Source organism: Notamacropus eugenii, chromosome 6 (assembly GCF_028372415.1).
Source record: "Notamacropus eugenii isolate mMacEug1 chromosome 6, mMacEug1.pri_v2, whole genome shotgun sequence".
NCBI lineage: Eukaryota > Metazoa > Chordata > Mammalia > Diprotodontia > Macropodidae > Notamacropus > Notamacropus eugenii.
In genome coordinates this window covers 67975209-67999342 of record NC_092877.1, presented here as the reverse complement: position 1 = coordinate 67999342, position 24134 = coordinate 67975209, and the positions used below count along the sequence as shown (strand labels likewise).

Genomic DNA, 24134 nt, shown 5'->3' with positions numbered 1-24134 from the left:
ATCTCAACACCCTGCAACCAACCTGGTGATGAAGAGACTTAGCTGCAGTCAGTAGACACATAGTCCACTGCTAGGACCACACTTAAAGCTTTTTCTTCGGATAAGACCTGTCAGAGACTTCAGTTTCAAATTCAATGCCATGATGAGGGATTGGATGAGAACGTTAGTGGAGGACTTTTCCTTTCCCCATAAAAATAAGTAGCAGAGACTGTGTGAAGTAGTAGATCTAGAGGTGGCCTCAGAGCTGGAAAGATCTGAATTCAAGTATTGCCTCTGAAATGTGCAAGTCATTTAACCTCTTGGTGCTTTAGGCAGTTAAGGCTCTAAGTTGAAAAGAAATCACCACCCTGCACTGACAGAAGTAGTTTCCTTACCTGGGATTTCCCTAGACCAATGAAATTATAGGTCTATTGCCTATCCTTCTATTTGTAGCATTTATCAAGAATGTGTTGCTAGGCGCTCTGCTACATGTTGGAAATATGATGAAAGACAAGACAAAAACAGTCACCATTGTCAAGTAGCTCACTAATGGGGAGAGACAGCAGGCAAAAAAAATGTACATACACATACTACATATGTACACATACTATTATAATATAGCTCTATAACATAATTACATATAATAATAAAATATATAGGTAAAGTTACATAATAAATTATATATAAGGTATAAACATAGTTATTTTTTGCATGTTGTCTCCTCCCATTAGTATATGTACTCATATACTATACACACACACACATACATACATATATACACATATATGGGATAAATTAAATATAACCACAGAGAGAAGGTACTAGCATTAAAGAAAGCTGGGAAAGGCTTCTTGCAGAAGGTGGGTCTTAAATTGAATATGGAAGGAAATTAGGGAAACTTGGAGGTAGCGATGAGGAGGGAAAGAATTCCAGGCATGGGAGACAGATGGTGAAAATACACAACATTGCTTTTAAAAATGTCATTTTATACTTATAGGATGCTTCACAAATAATAGACAATTAACAACTGTCCTTTGAATTGAATAGTTCAGAAGCAGTCTCTTAATTCTACCCTACTTTTTTTTTTTAAAGAAGTCAGGCAAATGAATGTTCAAGCTACAGTCTTTCATAGGCAGTGAAAAGCCCATATACAGTAAAATGCCCTACACAGTTAATTCTCATTTCAAAGGGAACTCTTAAGGACTCTAAGGTATTTCTTAATTTAGAGATCATATAGCATAACTACGGGAAACTGAGGCCCTAGTGGTTAGGTAATTTGCCCCAGGTCAAACACATGAGACTAGAATCTGGATCTTCTTAAAATCCCAGGGCCACTTCAGTCCCACATCAATTTTGAATCCTTCCATAAATACTTTATTTAGTCCACTCTCTTCTCTGATTAAATCCTCTGGAATTTAGTGTGCATTACTCATTTTTGCACTTAATCACACACTGCCTTGTGTATGTGATTTATCTTGGCCCCAAGTATACAGCCTGACTACCTAAGAAGATTTTTAAGGTCCTTGGGAAATGGACATCAAATTGTCTTGACTTGTTAGAAAAAAATCCTCATGAAACCTATCACAGGAGGCAACCATAAAACTCACCACATGAGGAAGTCATGGAGTGTTGGGAAGATCTAGGTTCAAGTCCTGCTTCTGACAGATATTGACTGTGACCCTGGGAAAGTCACTTAATCTCTTAGTGCACTAAATATTTAATAACAACAATAGCTAGCATTTATATGGCACTTTAATATTGGTGAAACATTTTTACAAATATCTCATTTTATCCTCACAACAACCCTGGAAGGTAGGTACTATTATTTTCCCCTTCCCTCCATTTTCCAGATGAAGTAACTGAGACAGACAAGGTTAAGTTACTTGCCCAGGGTGATATAGCTAGTAAGTTTCTCAGGCCAGATTTACACTCATGTCTTTTTGACTCTAGGTCCAGTACTCTACCCATGAATCACTTCACCTCTAAGATATCTTAGATTATAAATTAAAGAGAAAATACTGATCTGCATATGTAGGAGAAGTTTCTTGATTAGGAGTTTTCTATATCAATAAAAGTTCTTTCTATATGGGTTGGATACCAAACAAACAAACAAGCAAACCCTGCTACAGTGGTGAGCTTGAAGTAAACATGCAGCGATCATTTGTTGAGTGAATTTGAGACAAACTTACTTCGTGGTCCTCGTCGGATAGCCATGCTTAGGAGGTTTGGTTCTTGACACTGCTCCGGTTGAAAGCCGAGATTAGCAGCCCCTTCCAGCTGTTCCTCAAGGCCAGAGTCCTGCAGCTGAAGAAGCATCAAGGTAAAAGTTTCGTTGAAATACCTATAGAACACCCATACTTTAGGAAATGAACTCCATTGTTCCATTATGTGTGTGTTTAGTCATTTTCAGTTGTGTCTGATTCTTTGTGACCTCATTTGGGGTTTTCTTAGCAAACATGCTGAAGTGGTTTGCAGAAGGTGGGTCTTAAATTGAATATGGAAGGAAGTCAGGGAAACTTGGAGGTAGCGATGAGGAGGGAAAGAATTCCAGGCATGGGAGACAGATGGTGAAAATACACAACATTGCTTTTAAAAATGTCATTTTATACTTATAGGATGCTTCACAAATAATAGACAATTAACAACTGTCCTTTGAATTGAATAGTTCAGAAGCAGTCTCTTAATTCTACCCTACTTTTTTTTTTTTTTTAAAGAAGTCAGGCAAATGAATGTTCAAGCTACAGTCTTTTATAGGCAGTGAAAAGCCCATATACAGTAAAATGCCCTACACAGTTAATTCTCATTTCAAAGGGAACTCTTAAGGACTCTTCAGCTTATTTTATAGATGAGGAAACTGAGGCAAACAGGGTTAAGTGACTTGCCCAGGGTCACATAGCTACTAAGTATCTGAGGTCAGGTTTGAACTTAGGAAGATGAGCTTTCCTGACTCCAGGACTGGCACTCTATCCCCTGTGCCACCTAGCTGCCTTATTATTCCACTATACTGTTTTAAAAAAGGGAAAATTATGAAAGAGATGGGTCAAATTGGAGGTAGAACATAACATTCCACTGAAGTAGGTCATAGGATCATAGATTTAGAGTTGAAAAATGATCTTTAGGGAACATCTAGACCAATAGTTCCATTTTACAGATGAGGACAAGGAAGTCCAGAGTTAATTTGCCTTGCCCAGTGTCACTTGGATGACAGTGACAGTGCTGGGATGTGGATTTAGGTCTTCCAAATCTGGTGGCCTTTCCCACTCTACCATGCTGCTTCTTGTAAACATAATTTATCACTGTAAATTGGACTAATAGGGCCTTATGAGTCTAGATTCTTGAGGTTGTCTGCTATAATGTTACTAACAAATCTCTAAATATTTTAATTTGTCTCAATTTAAAATAGAAACAGATGTCCCCATTTATGGAGGGGGGGGGCATGTAAGAAATCCAAAACAAAGCAATAGTGTTCTCAGGTTCAAAAACAGAATTGGGAATCTCTCTCAAAATGCCCAAGCATCTTCTCCTCAGCCCTGGATTATTAGGGAAACTCCATACTGCTTCCCTCTCTCTTCCCCTCAATTCTAGACATGTATGAGCAGGAGCTGAGATAAAACAGTGGGTAAAGAATATGGTGAGATCTCTCTCAATGTTTTCCCCTCCCCTCCCCCACACCTTCCTTCTGGGCTTCCTAAACTCCTCGCTCTAATCCCTTACTTGACCCCACTCAGCCCCCAGCAGTGGCTGTCCCCCACCAGGATTCACTTTTACTCTGGCTGTACATCCTAAGGCCGGGAGATCCCCTCTCCCCATCCTGCCTCCACTTCCCATCCCCTCTTGTCTCTCCCATATCAAAGGGTCCTCACACAGACTCTGAGCCGGTTTCAGTGTGGGAAGGGGTGGCCCTTAAAGGAGCTGGCAGCGCTAGGAGCCGAGAGCATTGCTGGGAGCCCAGAGCACCAGGGGCTCTTTTCCCCACTGAGCTAACCTACATATGTGGCAGCGTCTCTAAGCTGCTTCTGAGGCTCCCTCCCCAGACCCCATCAGTTTTTCCCAGGCAGCTTGTCTCCCTCTCTCCTCATTTAATCTGATCTGTGCCCAGGCTAACCCAGCCCCCTAGGATGCCAGAGGCATCACGTGCTGCTCAAGATGGCGTCCCCTGCTTCCACTGGGAGCCTGGATTCCACAAAGCTCACCCTGTGCCTCTGCTCCTGGACAAAAGAGTTGTGCTCTGTATGGGCCCCATCGATCGTATCATCTCTACAGCCTTTTACCTTAAAATGAGGTTGTTCACAGGCAGAGAGGATGCCTTCCTGGGGTCTGGGGAAAGGAGATGGATTGCCAACTCAGATCCTGGGTGGCGGGAATTCTGACCCAGATGAATCCAAGAAAACAGTTCAAAAAGGCGAAGGGAAATCTCAACGCTTGATACGGAAAAACCGAGAGAGCAGCACGGATTTGTAAGCCTGCACTGCCATCTATAGACCATTTTGGTTTGTGGCTGCCAGGCCGGTCCAAAGATATTCTTTCCTCTCTGCCTAGTAATTCAATCACTCTTTTGCACTTTCTCTCCTACAGAAATATTAAATCTTCTAAGTTAGGAAATGCTACTCCTGGGCCTTGTTGGGAGTGGAGGTGACTAGGCTTTAAGAGTAACGGCAAATTTTCCAAGATAATAATCTTATACCCATCGTTCTCAGAAGGAAGACACGTTCTCTCCAGGCAGCATGGAGCTACCACTGCTTTAAATGAAATTCTCCCTTCCATCCCTTTCCCCAGTCCAGAAGACTGAGGCACTTCAAAAGGAATGACCCCGTTCTCTACCTGCCAGATCCACACATTTGCAGAACCCGGGCCAGTTTCCCACTCTAGAATCAAAAGGGTTCCAAGGCAAAAGGCAGTCTCTGAGTCATCTAAGATATCTGGAATCTAAACCTCTGGGTGGTTCAAGGATAATTCAGAGGGGGCATGCTTTTATTAAGGATGCCATTGACTCAGGACAGAAGATAGAATTTTGTGTTCTAATCAAGTGGCAGATCCTAGGATCAGAGATGTAGAACTGCAAGGTGGCCAGGCAGTCTAATCCCATCACTTTACATAGAAGGAAACTGAGGTGGTAGGAGGGGAAATGCTTCACCTAAGGTCAAACAGATAGTAACTGGTAAAGACAGGATTCGAAACCGGGTCCTTTGACACCAGAACCAGTGCTCTTTCTCATTGAACTTTGTATGAGGTCTACCTTCCCCGCTATCCAGCACTTAACACAATGCGTAGCACAAATTTGGTGCTTAATAAATGTTTATTGACCAACTGATTGACTATTGAGTTTAAATTGAATATGCCTCAGACACTTGCTATCTATGTGACCCTGGGCAAGTCACTTAAACTCTCTCAACCTCAGTTTCCTCATCTCAAAGTGGGAATAATAAAAGCACCTACCTCACAAGGATGAAATAATGCAAGGTATGGAAAGCATTTTACAAACTCTAAAATATATATTATTATTATCATGAACTACATGTTCCTACCCACCTGGAATTTAACTACTTACCATGATTCTAAGTGGGAAATACCATTTCTAATTCACATTCCTCTCCTGGGGCTAGACCTTTGCCTTAAAATGTTTTTTAATTCCTAATATAAAAAACTTTATAAAGATCATCTGTCTTCTAGTTTAGGGGTTAGGAACCTATGGCATTGAGGCTATATGTGGCCTTCTAGGTCCTTGGGTGTGGCTTTTTGACTGATTCCATGTTTTATAGAACAAATATTTTTGTTAAGGGGATTTGTTCTGTGAAGTTTGGATTCAGTCAAAGGGCTGCACTTGAGGACCTAGAAGGCCACACATGGCCTTGAGACCACAGGTTCCCCATCCCTTTCTAGTCAATTAGCTTTTAATAATAATAAGAGTAGGTGATGTCTGTGCAGGAACTTGTTATAACCCCTGTAAATTTACCCCTGTAAAATTGGTTCAGTAATTCATATTCCTGTTTTAGAGTTAGGAAATTCAGATGTAAGGAAGCTAAGTGACTTGTTCAAGGTCACACATCTATTAAATATCAGGAACAGGTTTCAAAGTCAGATTTTCTTACCTTAAGTCCATTACTACTTTCTGCTAAGTTCTACTCCCCCTTTCGTTTGTGAACATCAAATCAAATTAGCATCCCTGGTTTTGTCATCCAATCACAACTCTTTGATCTCCCTTAACTCAGAAAGTCCCACGCAATCCCCTCCCAAAATGTGAACTTTAGAGAGGGATAAGCATGAATTAAAGAGAAATGGAGGCCTTTCTCCTCAATCTAGAGTCCAAAATGGCTAGCCACCCAAGGATAGAATTGATTGAGATTGTAGCAAGAGAAAATTCCTCTATCTTTTGGTGGTCCTGACTTTCTTGCAGCCTGACTCTAAATCTGCTGGACCACCAGGCACAATGGTTCTTAAACTCCCCACCAGTCCACAATCATTTCTGTCCCTCAGCTTCAAGAGAAGTTTAACCTAGTAAACAATTCATGAATACATGACAAGATGATAGCCCATGTCTGACTCCCAGTCCTACCATGGGGAGGCAGCGAGGTGGTGTAGTGGAAAGAATGATGAATTTGGAGTCAGGAATACCTGAATTTGATCCCCAGCCATGTGACCCTGGACAAATTACTTGACTTCTCTCAACTTTAAAGTTCTTATCTATAAAGTGGGGATAATAATAGCACCTGACTCATAGTTGTGAGAAACAATGCATGTAAAACTATTCATAAACACAGAAGTATTATATAAATGTTGTCATGAGGATGATGAAGAGAGGAGGAGGAAAAGAATAATGAGGAGGATGCTAGTTATATTCTGAGGCATAAAGTCAAAAATTTATGAGCAAAGTAATAAAAATAGAAAAAATATTAATATTTTAAGGGATCTGTGACCTGGATGCAGTGCAGATCACAATTCACTGAAGCCTCCTAATCCTGTCCTACCATAAATCCTCATCAAAGGCTCTTCTCAACATACTAAACGCCTTCTTCTGGCCCATGGTTTCTTAGTCTTTTTTATGTCTTAGGTCTTTTTGGCAGTCTGGTGGAGCCCTTCTCAGAATAATATTTTTAGATGTATGTGATAAAATGTATAAGATTACAAAGAAAACCAATCTTTCAAACACCAATATTTCTCCAGAGGATAGGGGCAATGTGCCATAGTGGATAGAGTACTGGACTTGTAGTTAGCAAGTCCTCAGTTCAGACCTAGCCTTTGACACTAACTGTGTGATGTGGGAAAAGTCATGAGGCCTCTGTATGTCTCAGACAATTCCCTGAGACTTATCTTCAGTCAGATTGCTTAGGGGTCCAGTAGCATATAGGGTTAGGGGTATGGTAGATAGCTAGGTATCTGGATTTGTGGAGGGTGATTCTTCAAGCAGACAAAACCACAGATCTCTCATGTATTCACATATTCTGGTAATGCTGTACAACTATAAATCATTCAGTATAGTTGTCATAGAATCAAAATTGCAGATCATTCAAAGGGCAATAGAAAGTTATGGTGCGGGTCTGAACAGGCTATTCCTAGCGAAGATCACCTGCATGAAAGAAGTGAAAGAGACTTACGACCAGAAAAGTAGATGGTTCAGTTAGAAAAGCAATGGAAAGTGAGAGAAGACTCCATGTGCTGTGCCGGTACCCTTCTGATGCTACAACATTGCTAAAGTTAAACATCAATTCAAAAGACAAATATCAGAATGGTGACAATCCTACCTGTTTTTTTCTTCTGTGTTTTTGAACTTTCAACTTTTTCTTCAGTTTTTCTGCCTCCGCACCTTCATTTTCAACAAACTCCTTTGTCAAAAAAAAAAAAAAGAAAAGAAAAAAAAGAAAAGAAAAAATTGAAGTGTGATAGGTTTATTTGCTGAAATTTAAAACAATTCAACAATTAAAGATCTGGAGCTGTATTTTTAAATATTAAAAACAAAATCACAGTGAAGATGAAAAGGCTCAGGCCCTCTACTTCATTCTGTTAGCCTTCATTAGGAAATAGGAGACTAGATCCTTTACTGAACACAACTGTCACCCCCATCACCAACACCCCACCATCATCAATGTCACCATCATTCTTGGCACCAGATGACATAATATGAAAGACTCTGAAGTCAGAGAACTGTGATCAGATTCTGCCTCTGTCACTTACTGGCTGTGTAATCTTAGGAGAATCACTTAATTCCTTTGAGTCTCAGTTTCCTCATCTGTAAAATAGCAGAGTTTGACTACATGACCTTTAAGGTCCCTTTGGTTGCTAACATTTTGTAATTCTGCTTGATTTTTTAAATTATTCAGAGGGCTGTATAAAGCCATACTGTATCCTTGTTCTCTCTATCTCTGTCTCTCTCTGTCCCTGTGTCTGTCTCCCTCCCTCCCTCCATATCTGCCATAGATATCCATATAGCTATCTACTATATGTACATGTAAATATATAGATTCATTTATCACTCTATATCAGATCATAGGATCAGAGATCTAGAGCTCAGACTTCATCTACTCCAACCTTTTCCTTTTACAGGTGAGGAAACTGAGTCCCAGGGATGTTAGAACTCTCCCAAGATCCTGTATTGTGAGATCCTTGAGGATAGTAATTGAATTTTGCCTCTTTTTTGTATCCCTAGCATTTAGCACAGTACCTGACATTTAGAAGGCACTTAATGTTTATTGAATGATTATTGAATATACATGCGTGTATACAAATATGTACATATGTAGATACATGTATGTACATACACAGGCATACATTTTTGTGTGTATATACATATGTATGTACGTATGTTAAGCTTAGAATAAGGTTTGATTCAAGCCATTTAACTACAGTGCTAGTGATCTTTCCACTCTACCATGGTGCCTCCTATCACTGGTGGCTTCACAGAAATTTTATTCTAGTAGATGTTTGGCCAATCTCCTCACCACCTGCCTTTGGCTCTACAAGTGTTTATCCAGATTCCACAAAAATTGCTCTGGTCCTTTCATTCAGGACAGATTCTGGGGCAACCAACCTAGCTGGTAGGGAAAATGTGTAGTTTTGGAGAATTAATAAGAAGAACCCACTTTCTAGTTATAAAGCACTAGATCCTTTCACCTCATTTGATCCTTACTACAATTCTATAAGGCAGGTCCTAGAAGCCACTTCAGAGTGAGGCAGGAAAACTTTCTGGGAGTAAATAGGAAAATGGCTTTGATTCTGTTGACAGAAAAGGAGTCATAATGGGAAAGCAACAAACTTGCTAGGGAACACATTTGGCCCATAGAGAGCAGGAAAGAACATTTTGCAGTTGTCTTGAAAGGGACAAGAAGGAGAGGAAGAAAGAGGAGGAGATGAAGGAAAATAAGAAGAGGGGGAAGAAGAAGAGGAGGTGAAGGAGAATCTCCTCTCCAGAACCAAGAACATGACAATTTGAATGGGTCTTAGACTTAAACCCCCATATTTTACATATAAGGGAATAGGTCTAGAGAAGGGAACTGACTTGTCCAAGGTCATGCAGCAAGTACAATTTCTGGCTTCCAGTATTTAAGAAATGAAGAGAAACAAAAGTTTTTAAAGTCCAGGCTGATTTTAAACTCCTTGGGAACAGGGAATGTTTTTTATTGAAAATGACAATAATGTGCTTTAATAGTCTGGATCCTTGTGAAATCTTAAAATGTTTTAGAATTGAGAATTCTTTCCTTGTTTCTCAAATGCTCACCACACCACCTGGGTGTGCTGACGCCAGCTCTAACAGTCGTGAAGTTTGTAAAGTTTTCAGTGAGAGTATAATTTAGAAATCAGTGATCACTAAATCAGGGCTTGATTTCCTGCTTTATTGATTATCTAAACTAACTTAAAAGTAGGCCATTTCCCCCAAAAGTGAATAACCCTGAGTATAGTATACTCTGTAGTAGGTAGATTCAGCAGAAATAGATATTCATTATTAATATGATTTCTTCACTCATACAGAACCCTAACAATGATATAAACATCTACTTACCTCTGAGATTATTTTCACTTTTTCTTCTTTGTGACTCATTTCTGGATCCCTGAGCAGCAAAGTGAAAACAAAGAAATCAGGCATCATGTGTTGTTTGTGTGTTGTTGTTTGGAAGCTGGAACTGAGTATGGCTTAGAATGAATGTGTGTGAAACTTTAGCAAGAATACTATAAAATCAAAGGGCTAGATCATCATCTGTTCCAGTAGAACCCCAGCTAAGCTACAGGTTAGGGTTTATTAAATTTACCTCATTTAAATTGAAAATTAATTCTACAATCTCCCTTGATGTCTAACTCCTCTTCCTTCTCTCCTATTATTCTAATACAGATTCATCTACCTGATCATTACAGTATCATCCCCAAATGTTTTCCTAACATTTTCTTTCTCTCTCCCTTACAATCTATCCTTTCTTATGCACAGATATCTGGTCATGGAATTCTGTTCAAAAACTTTTGTTGACCCCTTTTTGCTCCAGGATGGTGGTACTAGGCTCACTCCCCCAAATCTCACCATAACCTCCTTTCACTTCGCTGTTCTTATGTTTCAACCAAACAGACAATTAGTTGATTACTAAACACAGTATGCTTTCGTTCAATTCCAATAAACAAATATTTATTAAGCATCTACTATGCGCAAGACACTATGTAAGGTGCTAGGGAGACAAAGACCCCTCTTTACCCTCAAGGGCCTTACATTCTACTGCAGTGTGGAAAGAGGGACACAACAGATAAACAAACAAGTAAATCCAAAATAATTTAGGAAGGAGAGAATGCTAAAAAACTAAGGGGATCAGAAAAGACTTCTTGTGGGAGGTAACACCTGCACTGATCCTTGAAGGAATCTAAATATTCTAATTACTGGGAGACCAGTATACGTAGTGACTATAATGATGTAATTGAAAACAAAGGTGGAAGGCAGTTTTGCTGATTGTAATGACCAAGATTGCCTTCAAGGAACTAACATAACTAATCTAACATACTTCTGTCTTCTTGGTAGATGACTAAAGATTCAGAATGTTGCTTACCCTGCCAGATGTGGTTGCTGTGTTGGTTGGTTTTACTAACTTCCCCCCCTCTCCCACCCCCATGTAACAGGGGAGAATTCAATGGGAGAAAGGAGATATCAATGCCAAGAGGCATCAATAAAAGTTAGTAAAAGAAAAAAAGAGAGAAATATGGAAGAGGAAAGGAGTGAGATGAAAGAAAAGTGGTAGGGGGAAACTAGAATATTATAAAGTATAATAGAGAACCTTCCCCAGATGCTTTAGGTGTCACTCACAACCACACCCACACCCACTTAGGCATCATTCACACCCACACCCACTTAGGCATCATTCACACCCACACCATGGATTGTCCATCATTCCTTTAATTCATCTCATCTGTGGAAATCTGTACATAATTCTTCCTTTTCTTCAGAGGAAATTTTATTCTAAAATAATCAATTTTTGATTATACATATGTTCCTAGGGCACTCCTGTCTTTTGTCATGATGTGTTTCCTCTACCTGCTGAGATTCCAATCCTGAAAGATCCTTATTACCAAGCTAGTCTTTCCTTTCCCCCTTCTTGTCCCATGTCCTCCCTTTTCTTTTATATTCACTATACTTTCCATTTTCCCATATATCTAGATGGATATAGGGCTGGGATTCCCTAAGTAATCTGGACACAGAACATTATTTTCCTGATAAGTGTTGATAGAATCTATAAGTATTCCTCAGACTGGAAAAATATCAGGAAAATCTCGAAGGAACCAATGTTCGAAGGAATACTTGAGAACTCTGATAAATGCAATGACCAACCATGATTCCAGAAGACTCATGATGAAGCAAGGTACTCACTTCCTAACAGAGATGATGTACTAAAGATGAAGAATAAGATGCATTTTTGAATACAGCTAATGTGGAAATTTGTTTTGCTGTACTATGTATATTTATTACAAGGATCTTGTTTTTCTCCCCACTCCCACCTCCAATTTGGTGTGGGGGAGAGAACAAGGGGGAAAGTAAAACCATAAAAAAATTTTTTAGGGCAAGATGGGGAAATGAAACCTACTTTAATACTGAAAATTGTCTCACAATTCTTTTTTATACCTGCATAATTTCACATTTAATATTTCAGAGAGGAAATTAAATCTGGTAGTAAATTCTTTTTTCATAGAATCATCATTCATATCTCATTGAAAATCCAGATTTCATGGTATACCCTGGGAAAATGTCAGCTCATTTTTCTCTCCACTCCTTCCAGAGCTATCCTTTTCTCCCTGATCCCTGATGAGTTTCCTCCACCCAAACGGTTTCAAGGGTGCCATAGGCACATAGGAGATAGTAAATACCCACTGTATTGATGAACCAGTAGAAAAAATATTTCTTCCACTTCATATCACTTAATAGCAAGGATTGGCAATAACTCTAAAGAAAAAGCTTAGCACCTAGTTCATATCTGGAATATATAATTTTCTATTAACATCATATGTAATAATTAGGAGAGGCATAGTGGATAAAGAACTGGTCTAGAACAGAGAGTCTCAGATTCAAATCCAGCTGCTGACACAAAGTATGTCCTTGGGCAAATCACAACCTCTCAGTTTCCCAAATAACTCTTATATAAGACTATAAGTTACAGAGAAGATGCATACTTCTTTCTTGGGAGTTGTCACAATGGGAGTTCCATATGTTAATGAAATCACATGACTGGACCCTTCAAAATAATATTTAGATAACATAAACATTTTCAGTACCCCAAAGATCTATAATTTCATCAGGGTGAGTATTTATTTCATCCACAATTTAGGAGATGATCTTCAGGAATTACTATGCCCCATAATTTATCATCCTTCAGCCAACATAGTGATGAGAGTCTTCCAACTTAATTAGCCTGGTGCTCAGACATGAAACATGCATTCTAACCCTGGGGCATATGCAAAACTTCCTAAAACTCAAGTCTGATCTTGTCATTCTCTTGCTTAAGAACCTTCAATGGCTCCCTCTTGTCTCTCAAACAAGGTATAAACACAGGTGTACAGTTGCCATTTAAAGCCTTCACAATCGGACTCTAGCCTATTTTTCCATGTGGCTTACATAGTGCTTCCACCTGTGTGCCCTAACGCATAACCAGATCAACCTACTTGTTTCACTGTTCTTTGCACACTAAGTTCCATCTTCTGTCTGTGAGCTCATGGTTTGGATGCCCTCTCTGCTCACCTCTGCCTCTTGGAATCCAAAGCTCCTTTATGGGCTCAGTTCATGTGCCACTTTTATGGGGCATCTTTCCTGATCTTCTTGATTATGCCTTCTCTCTTCCTCTTCAAATTATCCTTATTATATTGCTTACATGCTGTATCCCTTAGTTAGGAAGATCTATCAAGTTTTGCCTCTGATACACCTTGGCTGTGTAACCCTGTACAATCACTTAACTTCTCAGGGCCCTGGTCAGTTTTCTAAGACTATAAATTGTAGAGTAGGTGCTGATCTGCATTAGTAGAGAGGATTCCTCAGGAAGAATTTCTTGTACCAGTGAAATCACAGGCCTGGACTCTCTTGTCCCTTCCCTCCCAATAGGATGTATTCTCTTTAAGGATATTACTTCTCATTTTGTTGTTGCATCCCTAGTTCTAGCAGTCTGGCACATAGTAGGTGCTTAATTAAATACTTCATAGTTTGGATTAGATATATGATGCCTTGTGCTCTTTTGGGCCAGCCTTTGACAACCCAATGCCACCTCCATTTCAAGAAGAGATATTTGAGGAAAATATTAGTCTAACACAAATACATTTAATAAAATATAATAATTTTGCTAGAACATAGAAGTCATATACTCATATGTAGTATATAATCCACTCATGTAGTAGAGTGGATAAAGAACTGACCTTGAAGCCAAGAAGACCCAAGAAGTCCTAATTTTGGCACATACTGGCCATATGACCCAAGGCTTTAGGACTTTTTAAAGACTTTACAATTACATTGGTAGAGGGAGTTTCCTCACTCAGAAGTTCCCTATGTCAATAAAATGGCTGGTCCAGTCCCTACAGATTTCCCTGTAAACAGTCACTTTATATGTAAATATATGTGATGTACACATCTATATATAGATAAAATAGATATGTGTTTGTTATACATATGTACAAAGAGTTGTATATGCAGTGATTTGCCCCACGATGTTGTCTGATGTATACCTATGTAAAAATACATATGTATTATATGTAACACACATAAATCTGCATAATATGACATATAATACACACATAATTATATATATACTATACACACACATCTTCATAACACCTTTCCTACAGAAGAAAGTCATGTAAAACTGCATCTAACATATTATCTTTGTGTCTTTTCAAAATAACAAGAGTAACCTTTTGGAGGATGGTTACAAGGCCCCTAATCATTGCCAAGAAAAACGATGTTACAAGTGTGTTATCTCATCAAACATCCCTCCCCCTCAAGCGAAGATAAAAAGGCCTGAGGCTACATAATATACTCAAATATTTCCATCAAGCTTTAGTTGCAAACTAAGCTGAATAGCTAGTCAGGGAGCACAGAAATAGGCCTTGAAATCAGTGCTGAGAGTCGGGGTAGCCGCCTGTATTTCCTGCTTCCCAATCAGGGGCCAGATTTGTGCTAAGCCCACACTGTCAATGATCAAAAGGACTTGGAATTGTGCCCCTCTCTTTTCAGAAGCAAACACAGAGGAGGGCATGGAAAATTCACAAACCCCCACCCAGTTGTACACAGGTAGGCAGAATTCTGGGCATTTGCTGTGCCAATCTGAGTGTCCCGGGCTGGAGGACCCTGTTTGTAAACGCTTTCTTTACCTGAAGGAACTTTACTCAAGGCCCTGGAAAGGTTCTCTTAAGCCTAGAGACAAGAGAGTAGAGAGAGCAGTCTGTGCCGAATCTTCTAACGGGCAGCGCTGAAGTCAGAGCCGGCTTTCCTAGGCTTCACTTCCCAAGTTGTAAGAGGCTGATCACATAACAAAAACTGCCAGCGTAGCAACGCCTGTTGCTAAGGGAGGTAACATAGTTTTTTTTTTTTTAAAGTGACAGCTTCCAAGGAAGCCTTTTATGGCAAGCAAAGAAAAACACATTGGGTAAGGAGAGGAGCTGATCCAACTGGAAAAAAACAGAGACCAAACTCAGACAGGAGACAGAGGGAGGGACACAGAGCAGCCAAGATTCAGACACCCCTCTCCCCTCCTGTTTTCAAATATACAATGTCATAAGAGTTTATTCTAGAAATATTAATAGTCTAGTTCAGACAGACTTAGGGGTTTGGGAGTCTGGAGTGGTGAGGTGTCTGTTTTGTGACAGCAAGGTTCTTATTTACGATTTTTCTAGAACAAATATTGTATTTTTCCCCTTGGACTGACTTTCCCTCTTACCCAGTCTGCTTCTCAGTTGTTTCTTCTTACCACCAACTGATTTATACTCACTAATGTGACTATTCACCCAAAGGAAATAGAGGAAGGAAGGTGAATATTTTGAATTCATTTCCCCGAGATTAGATCCCATCAATGCATCATATTTCACTGCTATGGTTGGTCAATAGTGCAGATTGCAAGATGTAATCCTCTGCAACTGTTATCCGCATTCTTGCCAAAATCCTCCGGACGAGAGCCTGCTCACCATTCTGAGCACTTCCTCTAACATTCTTGATATTGACTGGATTCCAGTGAAACATACAGGCTTTCTGTTGTTTACTCAGGGGCCTATCTTCTTTTCTGGTTATATGATGACAGGAAGGTAAATGGGTTGCACCTACAGCCTGTATCTACATACATACATACACACACATACTTTCATGCCCACACACATACACACATATTTGTGTGTATATATAACATATATGTGTATACATACATATAGTAAACACACACACACATATACACACACGTATTTATTTGTGTAAGGTCACATGGTGAGTGAATACTAGAGCCATGAGTCTGATGCTCTTTGAGCACTGGATAAATTGCTATCAATTACTTATAGGAATACAAAGAGACTAGAAAAAGAAATCTGAGACTTTGAATCCTAAACTACTTTTAAAAAAATCAGAGATAAGCCTTAAAAAGTGGCTCTAAAAATAGTTTCACAATTGATAATAGCTGTGATGTTAAACTATTATGTGAATTGATATGTTGTGACATGTCTCATTCTAAATCACTTCAATAGTTAAGGCTGAATGACAGCAATAGAATTCAGTTACCTTTGGGGAAAACATAGTTTTAAAAGGTTTGATTCTCCTTCTCTTCTTTCTTTCTATTACCATTTACTAGAGATCAATCTCCTTACCATGGACCTATTCTTTGACCTTCTTCTGCGCCATGAGAAACTTCGAGTTCACTCAAGGGGGCCCCCTTCCCTGAGCTGTGAGCTTTTGGGCTTATTTTGCTTAGACCCAAGTCTGTCATCCATAGTTTGCTCGCAGTGGCCAAATCTGGTTACTTGCTTCCCCTTTCCAGCAGGGCTTTATATGTTGTCTGCCCTCATTAAAATGTAAACTACTTGAGAAGGGAGTCTGTATTGCTTCCTTATATTTGCAGTCCCAATATAAGCACAACACCTGGCACATAGTAAGGCATAATAAATTCTGTTTGTTTGCCTGCCTATAATTTGTCTGTTTATATATCTATCCAAATGTACTGTGCTAGGTGTTCTTTGTTCTCATCTATCAGTCTATCTATCTATCTATCTATCTATCTATCTATCTATCTATCTATCTGTCTGTCTGTCTGTCTGTCTGTCTGTCTGTCTGTCTGTCTGTCTGTCTATCTATCTATCTATCTATCTATCATCTATCTATCTATCTGTCTACCTAATCTATCTGTCTTTATATCTGTATGTCTTTCTATTTGTCTAATACTTCATTAGATGCTCCCTGTTTTCAAAGAGTCTATAACAGAATACAATGTAACATCTATCCTCTACAATACATAAGAACATTTCAGGACCACAAATTACTTTATTTATTTTAATTGATCTCTTCTATTGTTCAATATTATTTGAGTACACACCATATGATAGGTATTATTCAAAACATAGAATCTAGAGCTAGAAGGTACTTTAGAAGTTGTCTAGTCTATATGACCCTCTATAGAGAGGAGGTCATGAGGCTAGGGGACTGCCTTGTGTTCTCATAGTGAGTTTGAATGTGAAATTTTGTCCAGAATGTACAACTCCTAGTGCAGTGGTCCAAGACCATACTTTCCTTCAAGAAACCTACAAATTCCCAGTAGTTTATGCCCTTTGTTAGTTTGTAGGAAAAGATGAAATACCATATGTGTTTCCATACTTTGACCTACATTCCCAAGTAGAGAGCACTCTGCCCACATGTACTGTTCATGACCTATGAAATCTATTTTATACATTTACTTATCCATGCTCCTTTTGTTATTTTTTGTGCCTGTCTTTTTGTTCTTTAGTTTAAGAAGACCTGTTTTACCTCTTCTGAAAGATTCATGCAAAAGATTCCTTTTTTTTTCTGGCAACTAGGGGCAGTTATGATACAGTAGAAAGAGCAATGAACTTGGAATGAAAAGACCTGGGGTTCAGTCCTAGTTCTGACAATGATTAGCTCTGTAAACCATATGAGTTTCTCTTGCATAAGAATGCAAATTATTAAAAGGGAATAGGATAAGTCAGAGGGTGGAGGTGACAAATAACATAGAATATTCCCCATTTAATGAAATCTGGGAACCAGAGGGGAAAAGCATGGTGGAGAGCATTTGTGTGAAGATCAGTGAAGTAAAGAATAAAAGTGATTTTGTCATTAGACTAAACTATGGACCACCTGAACGGAAAAAGGCCATAGGCGATAGACAAATGATGGATTCCAAAAATGTGTCACAAGCTTGGTACACAGATATGACAAAATTAATAGTTGAGGATCTTCAGTTGTCAAGACATCTACTTGAGCTGCCTCTGCTAAAACAGCAAGGCTTCTATTGACTTTCCTTAATGATAACTTCAGTCTACAAAAAGTGGAAGAATCAATGAGAGTGGCTTACCTTCTGAACCAATCAGGATGAATTGATTTCTGGAGTGGAAATGAGGAAACCTTTGGAGCAAAATAACCACCTTCTTAGATTTTGTGATAAAAGAGAGGAAAACTAAGCATAATCTGTCTCTTACCTTAGATTTTAGGAAGGCAGCTTTCAAATGATTCAGAGAAAGGTCAGGGAGGCTGCCACAGGTAAAAATTCTAGAAGGGAAGTCAGACCTGGAGTGATAAGGGGCTCTCAAGCAGGAAATTCCAAAGATAGAGTTTTGGTGAGAAAGTTTGGACTTGTCCAAATACACCAATATAGACTTTCAGGGAACTCATCAACTCCCTTAGAATTTTAAAAGTTAGGAATAGATAGGAGCAAGACCAAGAAGTAGAGGATTAATACAAAAAGATGGCACAGTCCTGTATAAAGTGTTAGGAATGGTGAAGCTTGAAATAAATGGAAGCTTTAGACTTTAGAGACAGAACAAAGGCATTTTAAAAACTATTTTGTGGCCAAGTAGAGGACTAAAGGAGAGAGAAGAGAAAGTTTCAGGGTGTATGGGATGATGACAAGTGATAATAGAGAGAAGCCTGAACTTCTCAAGACTGTTTTAATTGAATTGAGTTTAGCTGAGTTTGTTTTACTGAGGACAGTGATCTCTGAATTAGAAAAAAGAGAACAAGAATGGTTAATGGGGAGCTTATTCTCAAGATAAAGCAGGGAGATAGTGAAAAGGTATGCAGCTCTCTTGATGAGTTCAAGGCCCCAGGACCAGAAGATTACAACTCATGTTACTGATAGAGTTTTTGTACATGTTAGGGGAAGTGAGGTGGCACAGCAGATAGAACACAGGCTTTGGAGTCAAGAAAAACTGAGTTCAAATATGCCCTCAGAAACTGAGCAGCTATGTGACCTTGGCCAAGCTGCTTTACCTCTGTCTCAATTTCTTCATCAGTACAAAGGGGATAATAAAAGCATTTTCCTCAAAGAGTTGTTGAGAGAATTAAATAAAATAATTTTAAAGTGTTTAGCACTGCCTGGGAGATAGTAAGTGCTATATAAATGTTAGCTATAATAGTAATAATGATAATAATTAACGGTAATAATTAATGATAATAATTATTATCTACTCACTGACCAATAGATTTAGAAAAAAATAAAGATTTTTGAAAGATTTGTTGGTAGTCTTTGAACTATCATAGAAAATGGAAGAGATGCTGCTTCTCTGGAGAAGGGCAAATTCTGGATTTATCACAAAAGGAAAGAGAATGGAGTCTGTAAACTGTAAGCTACCATTGTGGGAGTTTTCTCAGGCCAAGGAGAATCTGACTTACCAGTTAGATTTATATAATTGGAGGTCAAATAAAGTGAGGAGCCAAACTGGAAAGTAGAAGAAGTATATTAGCCAGCTAAGGAAGACCAGCCAGACTGATCGCACCTTCAACTACCTAAGGTAAATTCAGAGCACTTAAAGCTTGTTAGACTTACTTAAAGTACACAGCCCCCCAGAGAAAAACAGTGGGGGAAGCAAGGGAAGGGTGAAAGCTGTGGAGTTACAAGAGTTAGTAAAGATCATATGGGAATATGGGCTTCTCTGTGGTTAGTAGTCTTGAAGAGAGTAGAAGCCTCTTTCAAGACAGAATTGATCTGTACTATCCTGTTGCCAGTAAAAAGGGGAACAAAACACAGACTGAAAGCTTCCGTTTGCAGAACACCAGAGCTGTTTTCTTTTGTTCCTGGAGGCTGTTGTTTTCTGGGGAGGTGTTTGACCAGAAGCAGGTGCAGAGCGCTAATGTCCACCCTCCTTACATCCTGGTGAAAACATAGCTATTAGAGATGTGGTAGTGTACCTAGAAATGGAAGAAGCGGTCACGATGGCTAACACACATTCCTTAAAATAGAAGTAAGCCAACCTAAGCCCCTCCTCTCCTTTTTTTTTTACAAGGTTATAGAACTCTTATATTAAGGAAATGCCAGGAAATTAAGTTTACCTTGCATTAAGAAAACTGTTTGACAATGCCCTTTAAACTGTTCTTAGAGTCAAGATGGAGCTACGTGGGATGGACAATAGTATGATTGGGTGCCTTTGGAACTGGCTGAATGACTGAACCCAAAGAGTCATCACTGACATTTTGTTGTCAGTCTGGAAAGAGATCTCAAGCAGAGTTCCCTGGGGGGGTCTGTGAATGACCATTTTGCTCTTTAACATTTATTTATTAATGGCTTGGATAATGATGTAGAGAGCATACTTATTCACATTTGCAGATGATACAAAGCTGGGAGGAATAAATAACCCAATGCATGATACAGTCATAATGCCATCATAGCTCAAGAAACTAGTATGTTGGATTGAACAAAAATCAGATGAAATTTTTATAAGGATGAGTTTAAAGCTTTATACTTGGGTTAAAAAAAACAAAACAATAAGCTGGGGAGGTACATGGCTAGACAGAAGTTCATCTTTAAGAAGTCTGGGGCTTTTGATGTCAGGAGTTAACTGAGTTATCTGGTAATTTAGAAAGCCAATGTAAGCTTAGGTTGCATTGAGAGGGATTGTCCAAGATAGAGGAAGGTGATAGTTCTGTCGTACTCTGTCCTAGTCATATCACATCTGACATCAATGAATTTAGTACTACTATGGTCAGTTCTGGGAGACATATTTTAGGAAGCATATTGATAAACGCAGAGAGTATCCAGAGGAAGGCAACTAGGATAGCAAAGGACTTATTATACTGCATGAGAATCAAGTTGAAAGAAGTAGGAATGGGTAGCCTGGTCATGGGAAGAGTCACAAGGGACATAAGATCACATAACTTTTTCTTATGTCAGACCCAGCTTCTCCAAGAGTTGAATGAGTCTTCTTCTTCACTGGATATTGGCCCATCTAAATGCAAAGAGATGGCCAGAGGGAAATGATTTTTTTTGGCTCCTATAGACCATGATGTTTATTACTTAAGGTACCAGAGAAGAAAAGACCATTGGGACTATAAGATTTCAAGCCAAGTCAAGAGCTAAACAATCACCTAGTCCAAATCCCTTATTTTCCACATGAGGAAATTAAAGGCCAAATAGTCTAAATAACTTGCCAAAGATCAGAAAGGCAGTCCCTTTGGGATTCTGGGAAGCTTGCCAATCATCATGGGGGTAATACAGTTGGGATTTGAATCCAAGTCTTCCAACACTGTAGTGAATATTCTTTGTACTGCCATGCAATAATTTTAAGCTACATAGCCACATGCTTCAGAGTAGGCATCATGATAACACCAGGAAGAAGATTATGTCCAGAATGGACTTTAATTCCAGTCCTTACTCTACTCCTGACTGTATGGCCTTGGATAAGTAGCTTGACCCATCTGAGCCTCAGTTCCCTAATCTTCCCAATTAAAGAAGTGCACTACATGCTTTTTCAGATCCCTTTCAACTCTAAAATGGTATGATCCGATTCTATAATAGCTGACACTCAATGAAGATTTCAACTTCTACTTTCACTTAACTCAAAGGCTTGTTATGAGTATGGAATGAGATCAGGCAAGGGAGTCTGAAAATGCTTGGAAATGTATAGAAACCTTGGCCAACCAATACACATTGACTGAGCATCTACTTTTGTTTGAAGAGCCATCAGAACACGTTAACACATGGTTCCTTCTTTTTGATACTTATAGTCTAGTGGAAGAGATACGTGTGCTATTGTTTTATGTCTTCCAGGGTTTTCAGAGGCTTCCTGTTGCCTCCAGGATGGAATATAAGCTCCAAATTCTAGCACTTTTGGGGGAGGGGTGACATTCCTCCATGTGCCTGGAGTCTATCTTTTCATTCTCACTTCTCATTCCTCTTCTTCACATTGACCTAGAATCTGAGTTATTTACCTAACTTGGCATTTTATCCTCTGTCCATGCAGTCACATAATCTCTATAATTTCCAAGGACACTATTGGCAGGCCTAATATGGAAACATGAGAGATGGAATAAAAGAACAAAATGACAGGAAGAAAGCCACAATTGTGGTTTAGTAGGAAGGTAGAGCAAAAGAGAGAGAAAAGGAGGTTGGGGGAAAGAAGAGAAAATGTCAACATTTTTATGATACTTCAAAGTTTGCAAAGCATTTTACATAGGTTATCTCATCTGAGCCTCTCAGTAACATTGTGAATTTTGTACTATGGATATTTTTTTGGTGGGGACCAGATTTTTAATGTCAGTAATGTCAGAATGTCCCAGTGAGGCAACTTCCCTCTACCAATACAGCTTATCAACTGCTATGTATTTTATAGTTTTAGAGAGTTACCTGTGGTACAGAGAGTTTAAATGACTTGCCCAGGGTCATACAGCCAGGATGTGTCAGAGGAGTAACTTGATTCCAGTTCTTCCTGACTGTGGGGCTAGCAATCTCTCTTCTCCCCTATGATGTCTATAATAGTATAGGTATTATTATCCTCATTTTGTAGGTGAGGAAACTGAGGAATCCAGTGATATTGAATAATTTGCCCAAGTTCACACAACTTGGTGGTATATCCAGTATTAGAATCCCCTGACTCTCAAACCAACACTATTTCCAGCACACCAAGGAGATCCTAAGAGAAAAGAATGTCAAGAAAAGAAAGGCTATGTTTGCTACAACAAAGGATAAACATGAATTTTTAATATCCTAAGTAATGCACATATTGTATGTATATGTATTGTATGTATACATATATGCATACACACATATATACATATGTATAGTGATTTACCGATATAGGATCTAAGCACAAAAGTTTACATTTATTTTTTCAAAAACTATGAATGCAGCTAAGGCAACCTTTAAGAGTAATCTCTTTAAAGCATCTTGCCTGCTTAGCAGCTTACTTAAGAGATTAGGTAGGCAAGAATAGCCCTTGGTCAGCACCTTGGAGAGAAAAGTGCTATGCTATATTTTCTTTTAAGAAAAACCACAATAAAGCATTGTTCAATTTATTAATATTTTAAAATATGCAGTTCCTAGGTAAATGTGGTGACTATAAAGATTACATTAAAATGGATATTACTTCTAGATATACATAGACATCCTTCTTAAATTAAATGCATAGTATTGTGAAATTTTGAATATTTAACACTGTAATAGATCCATCACCTTTAAATACTTATGTATTATAATTGAGAATAAATCAATGAAACAGGGGTTGGATTGGTAACTAGCCACTTATTGAAGAATCACCCATTGAATCTTGTGTTTCTTCTAACAGATTCATCATCTCCTGGTATGTAGAGGTACAACTAAGGCATTGATCCCATCATATCACCTGCCATCGTATAGTTTAGATCATTCAAGCAACTGGAGCTACATGTTTAAAGAACAAAATTGACATGAGTCCTTATTAACCCAAATATTAAAAAAAATTAAAATACTGATACCTTGTATTTCCCTTTCCTTTCTTGTGCTTGACAAATACATACATACATACATACACACACACACACACATATACGTTTACAAATTGAAAGTTTGTGACAATCCTGCATCAAGTAAGTTGATTGGCTCAATTTTTCCCACAGCATGTGCTCACACATCATGTCACATTTTAGTAATTCTCACAATATTTCAAACTTTTTCATTATTATTGTATCTGTGGTGGTGATCTGTGACCAGTGATCTTTAATGTTACTATTGTAATTGTTTTGAGGAACCATGAATAGTGCCCATATAAGACAGTGAACTTAATTGGCAAGTGTTGTGGTGTTCTGACTGCCCCACCAACTGGTCTGCCTCACTTTAGCCCTCCCTATTTATATTGAAATTAGGCCAGATAATAACTCTACAGTGGCCTCTAAGTGTTCAAGTGGAAGGAAGAATCAATCAATGCAGCAAACTTCATTGTTGTCTTATTTTAAGAAATTACCACAGCTACCCCAACCTGCAGCAACCACCCTGATCAGTCAGGAGCCGTCAGCATGGAGGCAAGACTCTCCACCTACAAAGAAAAAAGATTATGAAGGCTCAGATATAGTTTTCTTTTTCTTTTTCTTTTTTTAGTAACAAAGTGTTTTAAATTAAGGCATGCACATTTTTAAGACATGATGCTATTGCATACTAAGCAGACTACAGCATAGTGTAAACATAACTTTTATAGGCACTGGGAAACCAAAATATTAATCACTTTATTGTGATATTCACTTTATTGTGGTCTAGAACCAAACCCAT

At 38.7% G+C, this 24134-nt stretch overlaps 1 protein-coding gene across 5 annotated transcripts in view; it reads right to left on the bottom strand.

Annotated features, from left to right (window-relative positions):
• Positions 1 to 23904, bottom strand: part of CC2D2A (coiled-coil and C2 domain containing 2A) — a 152058-nt gene extending 128154 nt beyond the window's left edge. Inside the window, exons 1-4 of one of the 5 annotated variants that reach the window (XM_072620297.1) lie at positions 23833 to 23904; positions 9971 to 10019; positions 7719 to 7799; positions 2169 to 2283 (exon numbers count right to left, since the gene is read on the bottom strand). In XM_072620297.1, coding sequence (XP_072476398.1) covers positions 2169 to 2283; positions 7719 to 7799; positions 9971 to 10009 — 235 coding nt within the window. In that variant the 5' untranslated portion in view covers positions 10010 to 10019; positions 23833 to 23904. Of the gene's footprint in view, positions 1 to 2168; positions 2284 to 4250; positions 4410 to 7718; positions 7800 to 9970; positions 10142 to 14787; positions 14942 to 23832 lie in introns of those variants that run through there. The other 4 variants (XM_072620295.1, XM_072620298.1, XM_072620294.1 and 1 more) reach the window with 4 other exon arrangements.
• Between the last annotated feature and the right edge of the window lie 230 nt (positions 23905 to 24134).